Source organism: Muntiacus reevesi, chromosome 18 (genome assembly GCF_963930625.1).
Source record: "Muntiacus reevesi chromosome 18, mMunRee1.1, whole genome shotgun sequence".
In the NCBI taxonomy this organism is placed as follows: domain Eukaryota; kingdom Metazoa; phylum Chordata; class Mammalia; order Artiodactyla; family Cervidae; genus Muntiacus; species Muntiacus reevesi.
Window position 1 is genome coordinate 28845956 of NC_089266.1, and position 15648 is coordinate 28861603.

Sequence of the window (15648 nt, forward strand, 5' to 3'; positions counted from 1 at the left end):
CAATGCTTTAAGAGTTTTCCAATAAAGATGCAATAAAACCACACTAGTAACTTGAAACAAAATCGTCAGCTACCACTTTACTCTCATTCCCATTCCTGTGACAAGTCTCTATCTTGATTCCAAAGAGAAACAAAAAAACACCAATACTGAAGCACTAATACAAATCAGGTAAGTTTGTCTCTGACTTTTCCTCCAACTCTGGTGTGTTTCTTATTTCCAAAATCAAGTCTGAAACAACTGTCTCTGAATCACAATGCAAATGATGAGCTTCTGCTGCAGCAGGGCCTGAGGCTGTCCGGCCCGCAGCTCCGTGGCTCCTCCACTTGACCGTGGCTCCCACAGTAAAGCTCCTTCACTCGCAGGACCTCAAGTTCCTTTTACTCACTTTCTCCTCCACCTCCTCGGGCTCTCAGACTCACTCTTTCTCACTTGAGCGGGCAGTTCTAGCAAACAGCCATAATTTTTTTCAGAGCAGGTACCACTTAGCACAGCCATTCCAGCGATTCTCTCCCGTCTGACCACACAGCAGTTTATGTGAGCGTTCCCACAGGGGTGCATTACTAGGACTGAATTATTGCTCATATTTTTATGTCTCTGAAAAAGTTATCCCTGTTTATACTACCACTGACAGTGTGTAAGAGGCAGTGTTTCCTCAAACACCACAACACAATCTATCAACCTTTCAAATGTCTGATGGAGAAAAATGATGTTTGATGGACTTAAAGCTGCATGTTATTCATCAGTGGGATGACAAGCATTTTTAAAACATAGTTCTTACAGAAATTATGTAGGATTTGTACCTGGCTCTCTCCAGTTAAGTCAATTTCTGCAGTTTCTGTACAATCAACATACAATCAATATTATGGTGCTAGTTCATGATCCACTTCTCAGGTGGCTCAGTGGTTAGGAATCCACCAGCCAATGCAGGAGATGCAAGACCCGTGGGTTCAATTCCTAGGCAGGAAAATCTCCTGAAGAAGGAAATGGCAACCCACTCCAGTATTCTTGCCTGGAAAACCCCAAGGATGGCAGCTACAGTCCATGGGGACGCAGAGAGCAGGACACGATTGAGTGATTAAACAACAATAAGAACAGCTCATGATTCATTAAAGCACCTCCTATGGTCAGACACTGAGGGACTTCGTTTACATTAATCAGACAACCTTCTAAGCACACTCTGCATCCTCCCTCTACATGCCAGCCCAATGCCACATCTATCTTCAGGAATCTTCTGGAAGCCTCTGCTGGACGGCTTCAGCTTTAATGAGCTCTGAACCCAGTGTTTTCAGACCCAACTACTATTGCTAAATCCAAATGCCACCGTCCCCATGACAACGCCACTGCCTCTGCCCTGTCTGGTTCCTCAGCAGCCTACACATGCAAGGGCCCCGCTGCTCTGTGTCTGAAGGCATCCCACCCTGAGCACAAGGCCGGCGCCTCCACCCACCCGGCCGCAGGTAGAGGTCCGAGGAGGCTGCGGCAAGGCGCTCCCGCTCCTTCTCCCGCTCCCGCTCCCGCTCTCTCTCAGCACTGGCTGCAGCTGCGAGGTGTGTTGAGTGTCCTGGAAAACACACAAACCTGAAGCCTGAGGACAATAATGCCAACCTGGCAAGTGCATCAAACAAGCTTTACTTTCTCAAGTGACTGAACATTTTTCAGAAAGCTCCAAATCTGAGCAGTAGGAAGTGTGCTTTGTTAAGAGTTTCAGTGATAATGGAGCATAACACAAGCTCCCAGGAGTTCTCAGAGGATCTAGGAACAGACACTGTGGAGGACCTATGACTAGACAGCAAATGAAAAACAGCAGACTAACTGTGGAAGAGTGCCCAAAACACCCACAGAGGCTGTGCTGGCAACACAGAAGCACAATGCTCCCAGCAGAGAGGGGTGCGCGAAGACCCACCTGGACTTACGGACGCAGAGCTGTAAGGTCTGGGTGGGAAGGTGATTTGTGTACCAGGAATATATGTGATTCTGTCCATGGGAGGGGTGCTCGTTCCCCCGGGGTGAGGCACTAAAATTGCTGGAGGCATGTTGGTCAGGTCAATAATTCCTGTTCAAAAGAAACACAACAAAATTATGTTTCAAGTATTATTCTAAAGATACAGAGCTGCACATGGCTCTTGGATTTCTCTAACCCCAAAATAATTTGCAGACAGGACAAATACAGTGCTTAAGTTCAGCATGACTCTGTAAGACCTGCTTCATCGACAGGGAGAGATAAACACCGGCCCACTCCCCCAACCCCACCCCATACATGTGGAGAGAGGAGAGAGTGAAGCTGGCGAGACCATGGCTTCCAACCTCAAGGACATCGATCTGGCCTCGTTATTCCAGTGTTGCCAGAATAGCCTGTTTCGATGTATCATCCTGTCTGCCTGAAATCAAGGCTAACGGCTACAGAGCCTGCTTTTCCTTCCTCCCATCATCTGCCCACCAAGCACCCGTACTGGACACAGACACACACCCCTGGTCGCCGGGTACGGGAGCCCCAGCTGCTGTTCCCGGGGAGACAGCCCCCTGGCCACGTCTGGCCGAAGGCCCACTTGCATCTGCTGGGAGGTGATGTAATCATTGAGAATGGTCTGGCGCGTGTTCTCCATCGCGTAGAGCTGGTACTGACTGGGGTAGCCGGGGGTCGGTGACAGCTGCCTCTGGAACAGGTAAGCAGCGGCTGCTGATGGAGAGAGGAAAGATAGGCATGTAGTTGAGTCCCTGCAGAATCCACTTGCTAAACATCACCCACAGAAAGAGTAAGGAAAAGAACCATCTGCTGAGCTACTGAGCACAATCAGCTTTTACCTACATCAGGGTTGGGGCAGGGGGAGGGGGGGGACACAGGATTACAGCAGATTCCTTTTGGACCTTGACAGAAGAGCAGTGTGAATATAAACATCCTAATGTCAGACGTAACGAAAATGGGGACAACAGATCAGACAAAACAAGAGTATTAACCTTTACCACTGGAACAGCAGCTAAAAACTACTCTCAAGTAGTTTCACTTGCAGTCTCTGACATGTAATTTTATTAGATTTTTCACCTGAAGTTTCCAAAAGCTGTGTTTGAAAAAAGTATTATTTTTTGTAGTATAGATCATCTAATACAAAGAAATGGAAACATATATGAGATACTTTGTAACAAATGGTAACTTTACTTTTCGGGGGCCGGGGGGAGGGGAGGGTGCTAAAAATCAACTATCCATGGGCTTCCCTTGTGGCTCAGCTGGTAAAGAATCCGTCTGCAATGCAGGAGACCTGGGTTCAGTCCCTAGGTTGGGAAGATCCCCTGGAGAAGGGAAAGGCTACCCACTCCAATATTCTGGGCTGGAGAATTCCATGGACTGTATAGTCCATGGTGTCGCAAAGAGTTAGACATGACTGAGTGAATTTCACTATCAGTGTGTGCCTGTAAGGCAGAGATTAGTCAAAGGGCCAGAAGGTCAATATGTGAGGATCTGTGGACACTGTGGCTCTGTCACACTGACTCAACTCTGTCATTACAGTATAAAAGCCGCCACAGACAAAACAAGCACGAATGACTTGTGTTCTAATAAAACTTTATTTGCACCAACAGGCAGCAGCAGGACCGGGCCCCCATGACGCAGGTGCTGGGACGCTGGTCATGAGCTGAGCACACACAGTGAACTTAATACAGTGCCGGAGGTCCACTACATCCCAACAAAATGGCAACAGGAGATAATGCCTCTATCCTCAAAATACTGATAATCCAGCTCAAGCTCAATAATGACAAGCAAAGAAAACTGCTATAAAATAAAGGATTATGATACACACTAAATGAAAGTATAAATGTTCACTTCTGTCTGAGAGTTTGAGTGAAGAGTTTATGCACACATTTTCTCCTGAGAAGAACAAATGACAAACTCTCAGAGTGTCTGCTCCCCTTTCCTCTAGCCCTCCCAGCGGGGTCAGCCGACAGTGGGGTGTAGGGGTGAGGCTCCCGCCCCAGCTCTAGGGACAGTCCCCGAACAATCAGACATGCGTGCGGGTGCCTTAGGGACCTGACATTTTCAGGTGACAGACAATGTGATGGTACTAACCTCACTACAGTCCAGCAGAGACGCTCCACCACCCGTGGACAGGATGCCCTTTCCTGGGCAGAGTCCAATGGCCTGGGCCGCGAAAGCAGCACTGCTGTGCCAGGGCAGGCTGCCCCCCAGAAAACCTACATGCTTCTACACCTACTAAGACCATGTTCACTCACGGTCAGTGGTATCTGTTCAAAAGTTCCTTCCAGCTATAATTGCTACCACAATAATGAAATAATGAAAAAACTATGCTGCTGCTTTGGAAAGACTCAATACAGAATCTGAATTAGGTATGGACTAGATAATTTCAACGGAGAAGGCAATGGCAACCCACTCCAGTACTCTCGCCTAGAAAATCCCATGGGCGGAGGAGCCTAGTAGCCTGCAGGCCATGGGGTCATGAAGAGTTGGACATGACTGAAGCGACTTAGCAGCAGATAATTATAAAAGATGAGGGAAAAAATCTAGAAGTATACTGTATTTATTGATAGATTCCTTTAGTGTGTCTTTAAACTCCAACTTCACTTAAAAAAACAAACCTGGAGATGTATCATTGACTTAAGAAGCAGTTGTGAGGTGTAACCAGTGCCCTGACTAGAGATCAGAACACTGGTGAAGAAAGTCTCTGTTGTAAACTAAAATGTATGAAGTATGCCTGTGTTATTTAAAAATAGTTCTTCATAGAACCCACTTTTCAATCAAATGCCATCACACAAGAGGGCTTTCCATGTACCCAGTATTTTAATTCTTTAAGGGGTGCTGGTAATATTCTGTGTCTTGATCTGGGGGCTTGAGCTGTAGAGTTTGTGAAAATCCACTTAACTGTATCCTAATAACACACATGACTGTCTGCATTCTGTACTTTAATAAACAGAATGTCTAAAGAGGCACACAGCCATGTGACTGCTCTGCCTTCAGTTTTCACTGCATACTATGCTTACCAGGATCCAGAGCCCGGTGAAAGGGCATGGCTGGGTCCAAGTGTGCCGGCAGGTGGCTCCGGTACACCTCCCCGGGGGTGCCGCCCCTGTGGTGCGGCTCGAAGGGGCTGTGGCTCACTGCAGGGTCCACGCCAGGCACCGGAGACTTGGCTGCGAGGCTCTCCCTCTGGGTAGGGGTCAGGGTGGACTTCCTCTCATGATTAGCAGACTTGCCAGAAGAAATTGTAACTAGAAAAAACGGCCAACACCACAAATCCTTAAGCAAGCTTGTTAAATAGGATAATGTTAATCTATTTCTCAACCATTCCAATACAGACCATATACAAATATCTCTTTGATCTTCTCTTTCTACTAAACATGAAACAATCAATCTTGTAGAACATGCGGGCACCTTTGGGTTGGGAGACTGCCCCCATTCAGGTCACAGCCCGGTTTATCACCTAAAATTACAAATGCAAGTTGACGCTCAGTGCTTTGTCATCTCTGACCTGACACACTAACTCCTCCGGACCCTGCCCATACCAAGCCTACACCCTCTCTCTGCCTGGCTGCCCGGCTCCTTGCTGGGTCACACAGTGTTCCCTGCTCTGTGCTGCCACACAGACTTCCTCGCCAGCACTGGCCTCCTCCCTGCTCCAGCTTCTTCTTCTCTACAGGACATTATTCAGAAGTTTGATTATCTCATCAGTGCTACTGAGTCCAAACCAAAACCCTACCAGCCATCACCTTCCACTGTTTCAGTAACTGTGGTGAAACACAGAGGGGATAAAATTTACAAGTTTGGCCATTTCATAGGGTATACTTCAACAACAGTAACACACTGTGCAACAACCCTGTGCAATCATGTGCACCATCTAATTACTATTTTGATAATATTGACTTTGCTGTGATCACACAAACCTATGTGTGGAAGCCAAGAAATCATGCTGGTTAATCACCTCCCCTCTCTGCTGCAGATCACACTAACAGGCAGAGCCTCTCCCTCTGCAGGGCAATTCTCCTCCTTCAAGAGCAGAACCAACAGGGTGTAGGTTTACGCCATGGCCCCAGATGGACATTTCCCTCTTCTCTTCCCACTGTGTGGTCCCTCCAACCGCCCATGGGAGCCTGCACATAAGCCCTCAATAAACGAGTACTGCACTACAATCTAAAATGCTCAGTGGAAAACGCTTCTAAGGGCCTCAGATTGTTCACAGTCCACCTGGTAAAAATCCACGCCTCTCATCCCCCAGATGTCTCTGCAGCAGCATGAACCCCTAGGAGGGGCAGGTTCTGGTCATAAAACAGAACCAACAGTAATAACAGTTCACAATTACCAAGCCCTTCCCACACTCTGTGCACTATTCTGCCAAAATCCTTTCAAAATATCACCTCATTTTATCTGCATAGCAATCCTATGAGGCCAGCCTTGGTATTACACCACCAATTCACAGAGGAGGACACTAGAGCACAAAAAAGCTAAGGAACATGTTCAACTCTGTGCAGTAAGAACCTCAATTCACCCTAAGCAGCCAGCTCCATGGCCTGAGCACTCAGACAGCAGACACACAGCAGACAGTGAGGAGAGCTGACTGTCCACACCAACTTCCAGAAATTCTCATGGTGTAGCTGAAAATCCATGCCAAGCATGACCTGTTCCACCATTTCTGGACTCCAGTGCACTGTGCACTTAATGAAAACATTAGGCATTTTACTTGCAATTATGCCTATTTTCATGGGCAGCCAATCTCCCAGAGCACAGCAAACAGGCTACAAGCCCCTGGAACCAACGCCGGGCCAAGTGCTGCGGTGGACAGCATGAATGGTCAGACAGCATACAAGAGCAACATACCCTCGGAAGCTCTGCTCAGCATGGGCGAGCCCCGGGACACAGTGCTGGCGTAGCTCCCCGGCGTGCGCCGTGCGCTGGCGTCCTCATAAATTCCCGGGCTCAGTTGTGCTTTGGGAGCTTCGTGGAGAGTGGACCTGAGGACTGAGGGGCCGGAGCTCACCACCGACGTGTGCCGGGACCGCACGGGCTCTCCTGCCTTCACGTCCTCATACTTGCCCCTTTCTACCACTTTAACGTTCTCGGGCACAATTTCCAATGGAGGCATCCCACGGGGCAGTTTACTAGGCCCCGTGATCAGGGACTTGACATTGTGTTTGATGGCAGATTGACCCGAGCTGCTGTCGAACTTGATGGGTGTACCCTGTGGGTCAAGAGACAAGTGTCACGGGCAGCCCTGTGGCCAGGCTCCATCTCAGGTGTCACGCTGGCATGTGCCAGTGAAGGGCTGCTGAGTGCCTGTGCTGCACATGCTCCCAGACCAGAACTGAGGTCACAGAGACCTCCACATTTACTTCCAGGAGATGCGATGTTTACAATGATCTAGAACCACTGATAACTACTGCTGCACTGTGGTCCAAAGTGGACGGTACCTGGGAGATGGAGCCCTCAATGACGGGCCGAGCACTCGGCACCACCTCGGGGGTTTTCCGACTCTCCTGAGCCAACATGTCCTGCCGGGGGATCTCATGAACGGAGCGCCCCATCTCTTTGATGGTGGTGATGCCATCATATGGCTTTCCTTTGGTGATGGCACCTTCAAACGCTCGGATGGGTGGACTCTCCCTTTTAATCTGTTTGGGGTACTTAAGGCCATCCTCGAAACTTTCAGTTGTCGCTCTTGGTGTGCCTTCAAAGAAGGATTCAAGAAACACACTTGGTAAATTAATGCCACTGAACTATACACTTCAAAAAACTGCTGTAACAGTAAATTTTGTTGCATATAAATTACCACAATATAAAGAAATTAATGCCTTGCTGTTTGCAGTTTCTAATCAGTTTTCTGTTTACAGTAAGATCCTTATGTAAATACTCATGGCCATTATTTTGGGGGGGTTGTTCAAGACTTAATATATCATTCATCACAATCAAGAGTGGTTCTTACACAATGAAGATGTCTGTATTCAAAGATTAAGCAACGATCATCTTCAAATAAACTATGAAACTCAGAGAAGAAGAGTTATAGTTAGGGTTTAAACACCTAACATATCAAAAGGGAAGATACCTTGAAAAACAGGCTTCATACCCTGCAAATTACTTTGCCCCTGAGACCGCTGTGAACAGAAGCAAACGAGCAGAGAGTTTACCGTGCATGATGGACCCAGACAGCACGGTCCTGTCCTTGAGGTCAGAGTGAGGGCTCCCCCTGGGCAGCGCGCGGCAGATGAGCCCTTTCAAAACAAGCAGGTGGTTCCGGTGTTAGACACAGCACAGATGTCAACTCAGGAACACAACCAACTGTTCTAAGAGGACACACTTCTGACAAAAGCTCCAGGGAAAAGGAGAACCATTTTAGATTTGCAAACTAATCAGAAGAACATCATGGAAAAAATAAAAGCTGGAAGTATCCACTTTTAAAACTGCTTCTTTTCAAACATTTTCACAAATAGAAAATGGCCAAGGAAGACATCTAACTCAAAGTGTAGAGAACAACACTTTCAAAGCTAAGTCTAAACCCTCAGTGCTTTTTTATCAAGGCGAGGGAAAATACAGAGGGGCTGGAAATCACTGTTAAGCTCTGAAGAGAAAAACATGAAAGATGGATACCTCAAAAACAGATAAAATACAATAAAGATGCAAACCAAAATGAAATACATGTAAATAACCTTTTCAGACGTTTCATGTTACATTGCCAACAAATTTGAATGGAGGAAAAGTGAGATTTTTTTTTTTTTAATTACAGAGAAAATTCAGCTCTTAGAAAATTTAAATAGGCCTTCAATTTAAACAGGTAAGGAATCCTTACCCTGTTTCCCATTTCTCATCTAGATTAAAATAAAACAGCTGAGTCAGGTTAAGACTTAAGGAAAGTGAACCATTCACAAAATAAACCATGGTGATCATGTGATGAAGGCATGCCACATGATCAGCACAGAGCCACACAGCTCTCTCTTCCTCACATGACTGCAGGTACAAGCCCTCAACTGACAGAGCAAGAGACGGGCACAGACAGACGCACCCGGAAAGAGCGAGATTCAAACATGTCTCCGCTCTGTACGTTATATACCTCTCTGCCTGCCCCACAATAAAAACAAGTGCTCATGATGAACTTCACATTTTTAAACTCACTTAAACAGGATCAATCTACAAATTACATGAGCATTCTAACAGTTACCTATGATAAAATCAGTTTTGTCTTTACTTCCCCCTTCACTGTCATGTACTGCTTGACTTAGATGTAGAGATGAATGAATTTAAATGTTTACTAATAACTTTCATATTAGTATATTAATTACTATTATACATTTTATACCACATGTATGTATAATATATTAACATATTTATGTTTCATTTATATATTGATATAAATTTCAGGTAGAAATGACAGATATTAAATGCAACCAAGTCCAACAATGCAAATTGGCTGTACGTATCTAAACAGAGCTCTGGAAACAACACCTTACCCTCCAGCGGTGCTGATACGGGAGATTCCCTCATAGACAACCCTTGTTTTATTGTTCCTTCCACTGATTCATAGCTTCTTTTGAGACTGATTTCATGAGCTGTTCTCGGACTCCTCGTCCCGTCTCGGGCATTCTTAATATCTGCAGAACACAGACACAAGCACTGCTCGGATAGAGCCCAAGGCCTAAATGAGTTACTTTAATCTCATGATCTCATGAAGATAATATAAAAATTGGTCTTAATCTACTACATACCTACCTCTGTAGATGATATTTATAAAAATGTTTTCATTGATTCAAATATATTTACTGAGGGTCAGGCATAAACCAGGATTTCAGATATAGGGTGTAAATTAGGTCCCTTCCCTCAAGGAACTTAACAATAGCGGTGGGTCCAGGTTAACCAATGGCAGTTACCACTGAGTAACTGGTACTACAGACAGCGGGCGATGAAACTGCTGGAAAGGGATCTGGGCACATGAAATTTCAGGTAAGGGTCACTGGACACAGCACTGCGACTGACAATAGTCATCGCCAGCTGAGCCGGTTGGACATGGTGGCAAAAGGGGAGATGCACGTCTGGGCAGGACAGTGAGATTTCAGCACACTGCTCAGAACAGTGCGCAAGCTGAAACTTAAATTCATGAACACATCTAAAGACAAACGTTTAGAGACAGACACTGAAACAGTTACATTTAAGGTGAATTTAAATTCAATACTCTTTCTAGGATTATCAGACTACTATCTACTCCTTAATTCTTAACACGTAAAACTGGCATTCCTTAAAAATAGAAGGGGGTCAAATCGCATTCACAGGGACTTGTTTTTGCTGAGCAGATATTTAGCTGTGGTTCTATTAAACAGAGATTCTTTTCCTAGGCTAAATCTAATGACCACAGCTGGCAGTGCAAGCCACCACTCAGGGGACACTTACTATGGGCTCCGTGCTGTTAAGCACTTTTCACTGACTGTCTCTTTATTTTTCACCAAGATTTCAAAAGAAGTACTCACGTTAACCCTTTTTACATTACAGAGAGGAAACCTGGGCTTGGGGAAAGAAAACTCACTTTCCCAAAGCCAGCAGGTAAGGAGCCAGTCCCACACCCCTGTCACATGTGACAGCACCAGCCTTGGAGTGGAGAGGCGATACTTACTGTCATAGGATAAGATGTGTCCACTTTTGCCTTCGTAAATAACATGGCCTTTGGAGGCGGCTTCCTCCCGGCCTTTCTCAGGACTGCTCTCTTCAATGGACAATCTAGAAACAGGTCCCTTCACCAATGCCTCAGTGGGTATGCCAGCCTGGGACAGAGCTGGGGTTCCCTGCCATTCAATCAAACACAGGCAGCATGAGTATCACTTCAGTTGACAAGACACAAACACTCAGAAAATGTAACCTGCCACACCAAGCATCAGATCAAGCCATGACCTCAAATGAGAGAGGCCAGGACATGATAGGAAATTGGACATGTTTTATAAACATAAAGAAAGACCGTACCTTGGTCCTTGAACCCTGCCATGCAAAACTTCCTAAAATGCCAATAGGTATATGAGTTGAGTCAGCCTTCTTCTCCACCTCAAAGTTAAACCACTATGAAAGTACTTAACTCTCAGAAACAAAATTTGTCTTAAGGCCTAAACTCATGCAAATGTAATCAAGCTTTTTCAAAATTTCTAAGAAAAATACAATGACAAGTTGTAAAAGCAAGCAAATAATTTATGACTTTCCTCTCAATTTCTGTTTAAGCTGAACACATGTTAAAAGCTTTGCCAGGCAGAGCTGCATCAATTGTAACTTGTTTTTTCTGCCAATTTGCAAATAATCCACCGTTTTCAATGAATCACAGTATAGGTGATTTGACTTGTGGTTTATCATCTGAGGTTTATCCCAGAGACCTGTTCCAAATCCCAGAACAATGAACAACTTTGTCACAACTTGTGTTAGAACAGCCAACCCACTTGAGACTTCACTTCTGCTTTTCTCACCAGCTGTGGTTTGGGTCTTGGGAAGGAGAACAACTGACCTGGGTGATGGAACCTCGGAGGGACGGGATGCTCTCCACAGAGAGTTTGCTAGAGGGCGTTCCCCGAGTTATGCTTCCTTCCTGAATGGCTCCTGAGGTACCTGGATAACAACAGAATCACTAGCCAATCACACCCCCACACCTATAAGAAAAACAGGCCAACAAAACCAGCCCCTGCTTGGGAGAGAGGAGAAAAAGAGAGAAACCGCAGCCAAAAGGAACAGTGTTTTACTGAAACGTACTTTAAAAATAATTTCACAATTTTTAAAAAGAACTGCAGAAACAAAATTTCAAAGTTTTAAAATGATTTTTATATGGAAAGAAAACTTAAACTTAGAATTTAAAGGCTTTAATTTAAGAGTCCATCTTTAAAACATATTACTGACTTCCCTTAACCCATTTACTGGGTACCAGAGTATAGTATTTCTGCCCTACAGCATGTCTTACCTCTGACCACCCCTTCATGCTGGGCTCTGACCAGTAAACCCTCAGGTTGTGAGTTCTGGCTTCGGGGAGAGAACTCCTCCTGCTTGATGTAGGGCACGGTGGCTGTGGGCCAGAGCAAGACAGAGTGAACTCAAGTGCCAAGCCCTCAACTGGTGCGCCACAAAAGCGGCTACAGTCCACCCCCTCCTCACTGACCTGGCTTGGCGGCATCCTGCTGCCGCGGCAGTCCCAGAGAGATGGAGCCTGCCGAGGGCTTCGCTGCCTCAGGGGCGTAGGAGGCCTGATTAGGAGAAGGCAAGTAAGTGCCGGGTGTTCCCTAAAAATAATGTTAAAGGACTAGAATAACACTGTCTCTTCACAAGGTCAACTCTAGAGTTAAGGTACACGTTTCTGTTTAGAAAACTTACCACCCATCCACCCTCCACCGAAACTAATAGGTATACATAAAGCAAGAAATTCCTCGTCGCAGATTGGTTAAATTTTAAAAGCTTTTAAAAGGAGCAAGACATCTTCCAAAATCACCCTAAATTTTAGGTAGATTAATGTGTATTATTAACAAATTACATAACTGAAAACACTTAACCATACCCTCAGATTATTATCATTAATTGCATTTATCCCTCGAAAAAATGGTGGAGGAAGAACTTCCAAAGACCCTCCTCCACAAAGGCAACCAGAAAACTAGCAGGAAGGTTAAGAATCAGCCCTTTAAAAACTCTTTTCCAAATCTATAACCAAACACCTGTAGAAATCTGGGAGTATTTATTCAGGAAAACGGCGAACTCTGGTGAGAACTGTGAGCTCTGTGATCTGTAAACTTGCTCTGCTGACCCCCATTGCTGGTCTGCTTCAGCCCTTAGAACCCACAGCTCTGGTCACATGAAAGTACGGGGGGGGGGGTGTCAGTCTCTGGTGACTGTCATTATCAGACTGGCTGAGCGGTTCTCTGAGAGACCCCACTTACAAAGCTGTCTTAAACTGGCCCGACGGGGTGGGGAAGCAGGTGTAGGCTTGTCAGAAACAGTTAGAGTCAATGGACTCCTCCCCTGGCTGAGGCGGTCAGAGCAAACAATCTGACTAACCATAAACTTTAAGAGGGACATCCCTAGTGGTCCAGTGGTTAAGACTCCATGTTTCCACGGCAAAGGGTAAGAGTTCCATCCCTGGTCAGGGAACTAAGATCCTGCATCCTTTGAGGTATGCCCCACCCCTCCCCACAAAAAGGAAAAGCTAAAGAATGAGATGTCCACAGGGGTCTGCAGAGGTTCAACATCTCCCTGGGGACCTAGAAGGCCATACACATGCGCAGACTGCACACTGGCCAGGGGAGACTCCAGAAGGCCGTGCGTCCTCACTGTGTGTGGTCCCACCTCAAGGCTCTGTGATAGCAGGAATTGAGGAGGAAGGCAGTGCTGTCGGCTGCCTGGTTGATAAGCCCCTTGGTAAAGACTGGGAAATTTAAGTCCTTCCGGACACAAAGCTCCCTGATCATTAGCTGACCACCGATTAGGCAGACAGAGATCTGAGGGGCCACACATGACACTGTCACTCAATTTGGGGACCTAACTTGAACAAACCTGCATGCGCCGTGGAAGACAAAGCGACTGCTGCATTTTTAAGTCAATGTCTCGTCATAAATAGATTTTCATTTAGACTCTGACAAATTAATATGGGAGGGAGAGAAAATCTTTACAAAGCAGTAACCATCAGAGAATCTCCTGGGAAGAGAAGCCAGCCCTCTTACCTGCGAGATGGAGCCTCCCAGTAAAAACGATGGTTTCTCAGAAGCCACTGTGGTTTTGGATGACGGGATGAGAGGAGGCGGTGGCCGAGTGGGCCGAGTTGTTGGAAGCCGAACCCCTTCAGGAAGGTTAGTTATCACCTGATGTGGAGCAGGCTGGAGGACTTTTAAAAGGAAGAAAAAAATTATTCAAAATAGTCAATTTCCTAGTTTGTGATGTCCCACTTATCTCAATTATTTTTTCAATCACAATTCAATTGTAAGTGCAAGATGAATTCGAGGATGAACATTTCTATTTTAAATTTCCTTCACTTAGATTAAATCTGTATCCATACTCGGGTCACAAATGGTATCTGTGACATTGAAATACTCAACTCCCTGTTAAACCAGAGCTTTCAGGCTGAAGTCCATTTCAGACTATTTCTGTTCAGCTTATGCAAATGGCAATCTTTAGTGATTTTTTCCTCTCTCTGCACCACTCCTTGGACCTCACACAGGAGGTGAAAAGAAGGGTGTTTCTTAGGGACAGCTGATATTGCAACTCTAGAAAATATACAGATATAACTGACAGATATATACAGATACATATACAGATATAACTGATATGTCCTCTTTGCATCTTGCATAATTTGAGAAACACTGATTTTGACTCTCATAGACACTTGAATATTTTTTAGCAGGGGGTGGATCTCAAGATTTTTACAAAGTACATGTACTCATAGGAGAACAGGCAGTCAACGTCACGGTATACAGGTATGAACACAAACCTCCCGGTGGCCCAGTGAATCTCAACTGAATACAACTGAAGATGGGATGCAGAGAAACGAGAAAGGAATTCTGAAACAGCGGGGACACGTCCAGGGAGCAAACCACCCCTGCCAGCAGTATAGGTGGATGGCCAGCAGCCACGGCAGGAGGATTGGTATTTACCTGGCGGGCCACTAGAGCGGGCTGCACTCACACTGGGCTGCGGAGAGAGCCTACATGGTGACGCTGACCTGGCCGTGGTACTGTGCATCTGTGCCTCCTGCTCTAGAGCACGTGTGGCCTCAGCATAGGGCATATAGGCGACTGATTTTCCTATGGAAGTTAAAGTTACCAACATAAGGGAAGAACCCCAGATTGAAATAGCAAGTGTGACAGGACCAGCCCACACTGTCCGGAGGCAGATCCAACACTATACTACTATAGAGGTCTGGGTTACAAAACCCTACACGTCCAAATCTTCTGTGTAAGCACCAATACTCTGACCTAATGAAATCCACAAAAATCCAATGACAATTTCTTCTTTCAAAGCTCTAAGAACTTCTCTGTCCTCTCATTAGGAGAATCAAGTCTTTTCACATGCAGTAAAGATCACAACAGGCAAACAGTGGATTATCCAGCCATTCTATGAATTCAAGTTATACCCTGAATTAGAGGCCAGAATGCTGAGGATTTTGACTTTTATAATTAGCCTGTTGAAGCCCACTGCTTAGTTTTAGAGAAATAAATGCAATCAAGAAACAGAAGGATTTCAAAATATGCAGATCAAAATAATTTTTAATGGCTAGGCAAACTTATGAATTTTACTATAATAATGCTAATGAAAATTATTCTAATTTAACTCCACATGTAGTATAAAAATAAACTTTAAGCATTTCAAGGGCATATCAGATATGCAGAGTCATATTAAGAATTAAAAACCACAAATATATATAATTATATAATTTTCTATATTATATATGTATCTTTTCTTTTTTTAAAGAAAGCAAAATTGAAATACTATAATTTTAGAAAAGAAAGTAAAAATCATCTGTACCCAAACCACTTTAAACTGTGGCATTTTAATGTTTGCCAGAACAAATTCCCATTCATCTTTTATTCTTTTGCTTACCTAGTTTTATCCACTTATTCTTTCAGATATATCTAAATTTAAATCACTTTGAGTACTTTCTCCCCAATGTATCACTGGAATTTTCACTGGATGTGTATTTACAGGAGACTTGACATTTTATA

At 45.0% G+C, this 15648-nt stretch overlaps 1 protein-coding gene across 18 annotated transcripts in view; it reads right to left on the reverse strand.

The window, feature by feature from the left end:
* NCOR1 (nuclear receptor corepressor 1) overlaps window positions 1-15648 on the reverse strand; it is a 115402-nt gene that overhangs the window by 18083 nt on the left and 81671 nt on the right. For 15 of the 18 annotated variants that reach the window (XM_065909117.1, XM_065909124.1, XM_065909111.1 and 12 more), the window contains 13 exons: window positions 13654-13814; window positions 12105-12225; window positions 11910-12011; window positions 11463-11563; window positions 10593-10761; window positions 9439-9579; window positions 8122-8205; window positions 7408-7664; window positions 6818-7178; window positions 4987-5214; window positions 2468-2677; window positions 1904-2053; window positions 1448-1561 (listed from right to left, as the gene is read on the reverse strand). In XM_065909117.1, the coding sequence (XP_065765189.1) occupies window positions 1448-1561; window positions 1904-2053; window positions 2468-2677; window positions 4987-5214; window positions 6818-7178; window positions 7408-7664; window positions 8122-8205; window positions 9439-9579; window positions 10593-10761; window positions 11463-11563; window positions 11910-12011; window positions 12105-12225; window positions 13654-13814 (2199 nt within the window). The remainder of the gene's footprint in view (window positions 1-1447; window positions 1562-1903; window positions 2054-2467; window positions 2678-4986; window positions 5215-6817; window positions 7179-7407; window positions 7665-8121; window positions 8206-9438; window positions 9580-10592; window positions 10762-11462; window positions 11564-11909; window positions 12012-12104; window positions 12226-13653; window positions 13815-15648) is intronic. The other 3 variants (XM_065909112.1, XM_065909109.1, XM_065909118.1) reach the window with 3 other exon arrangements.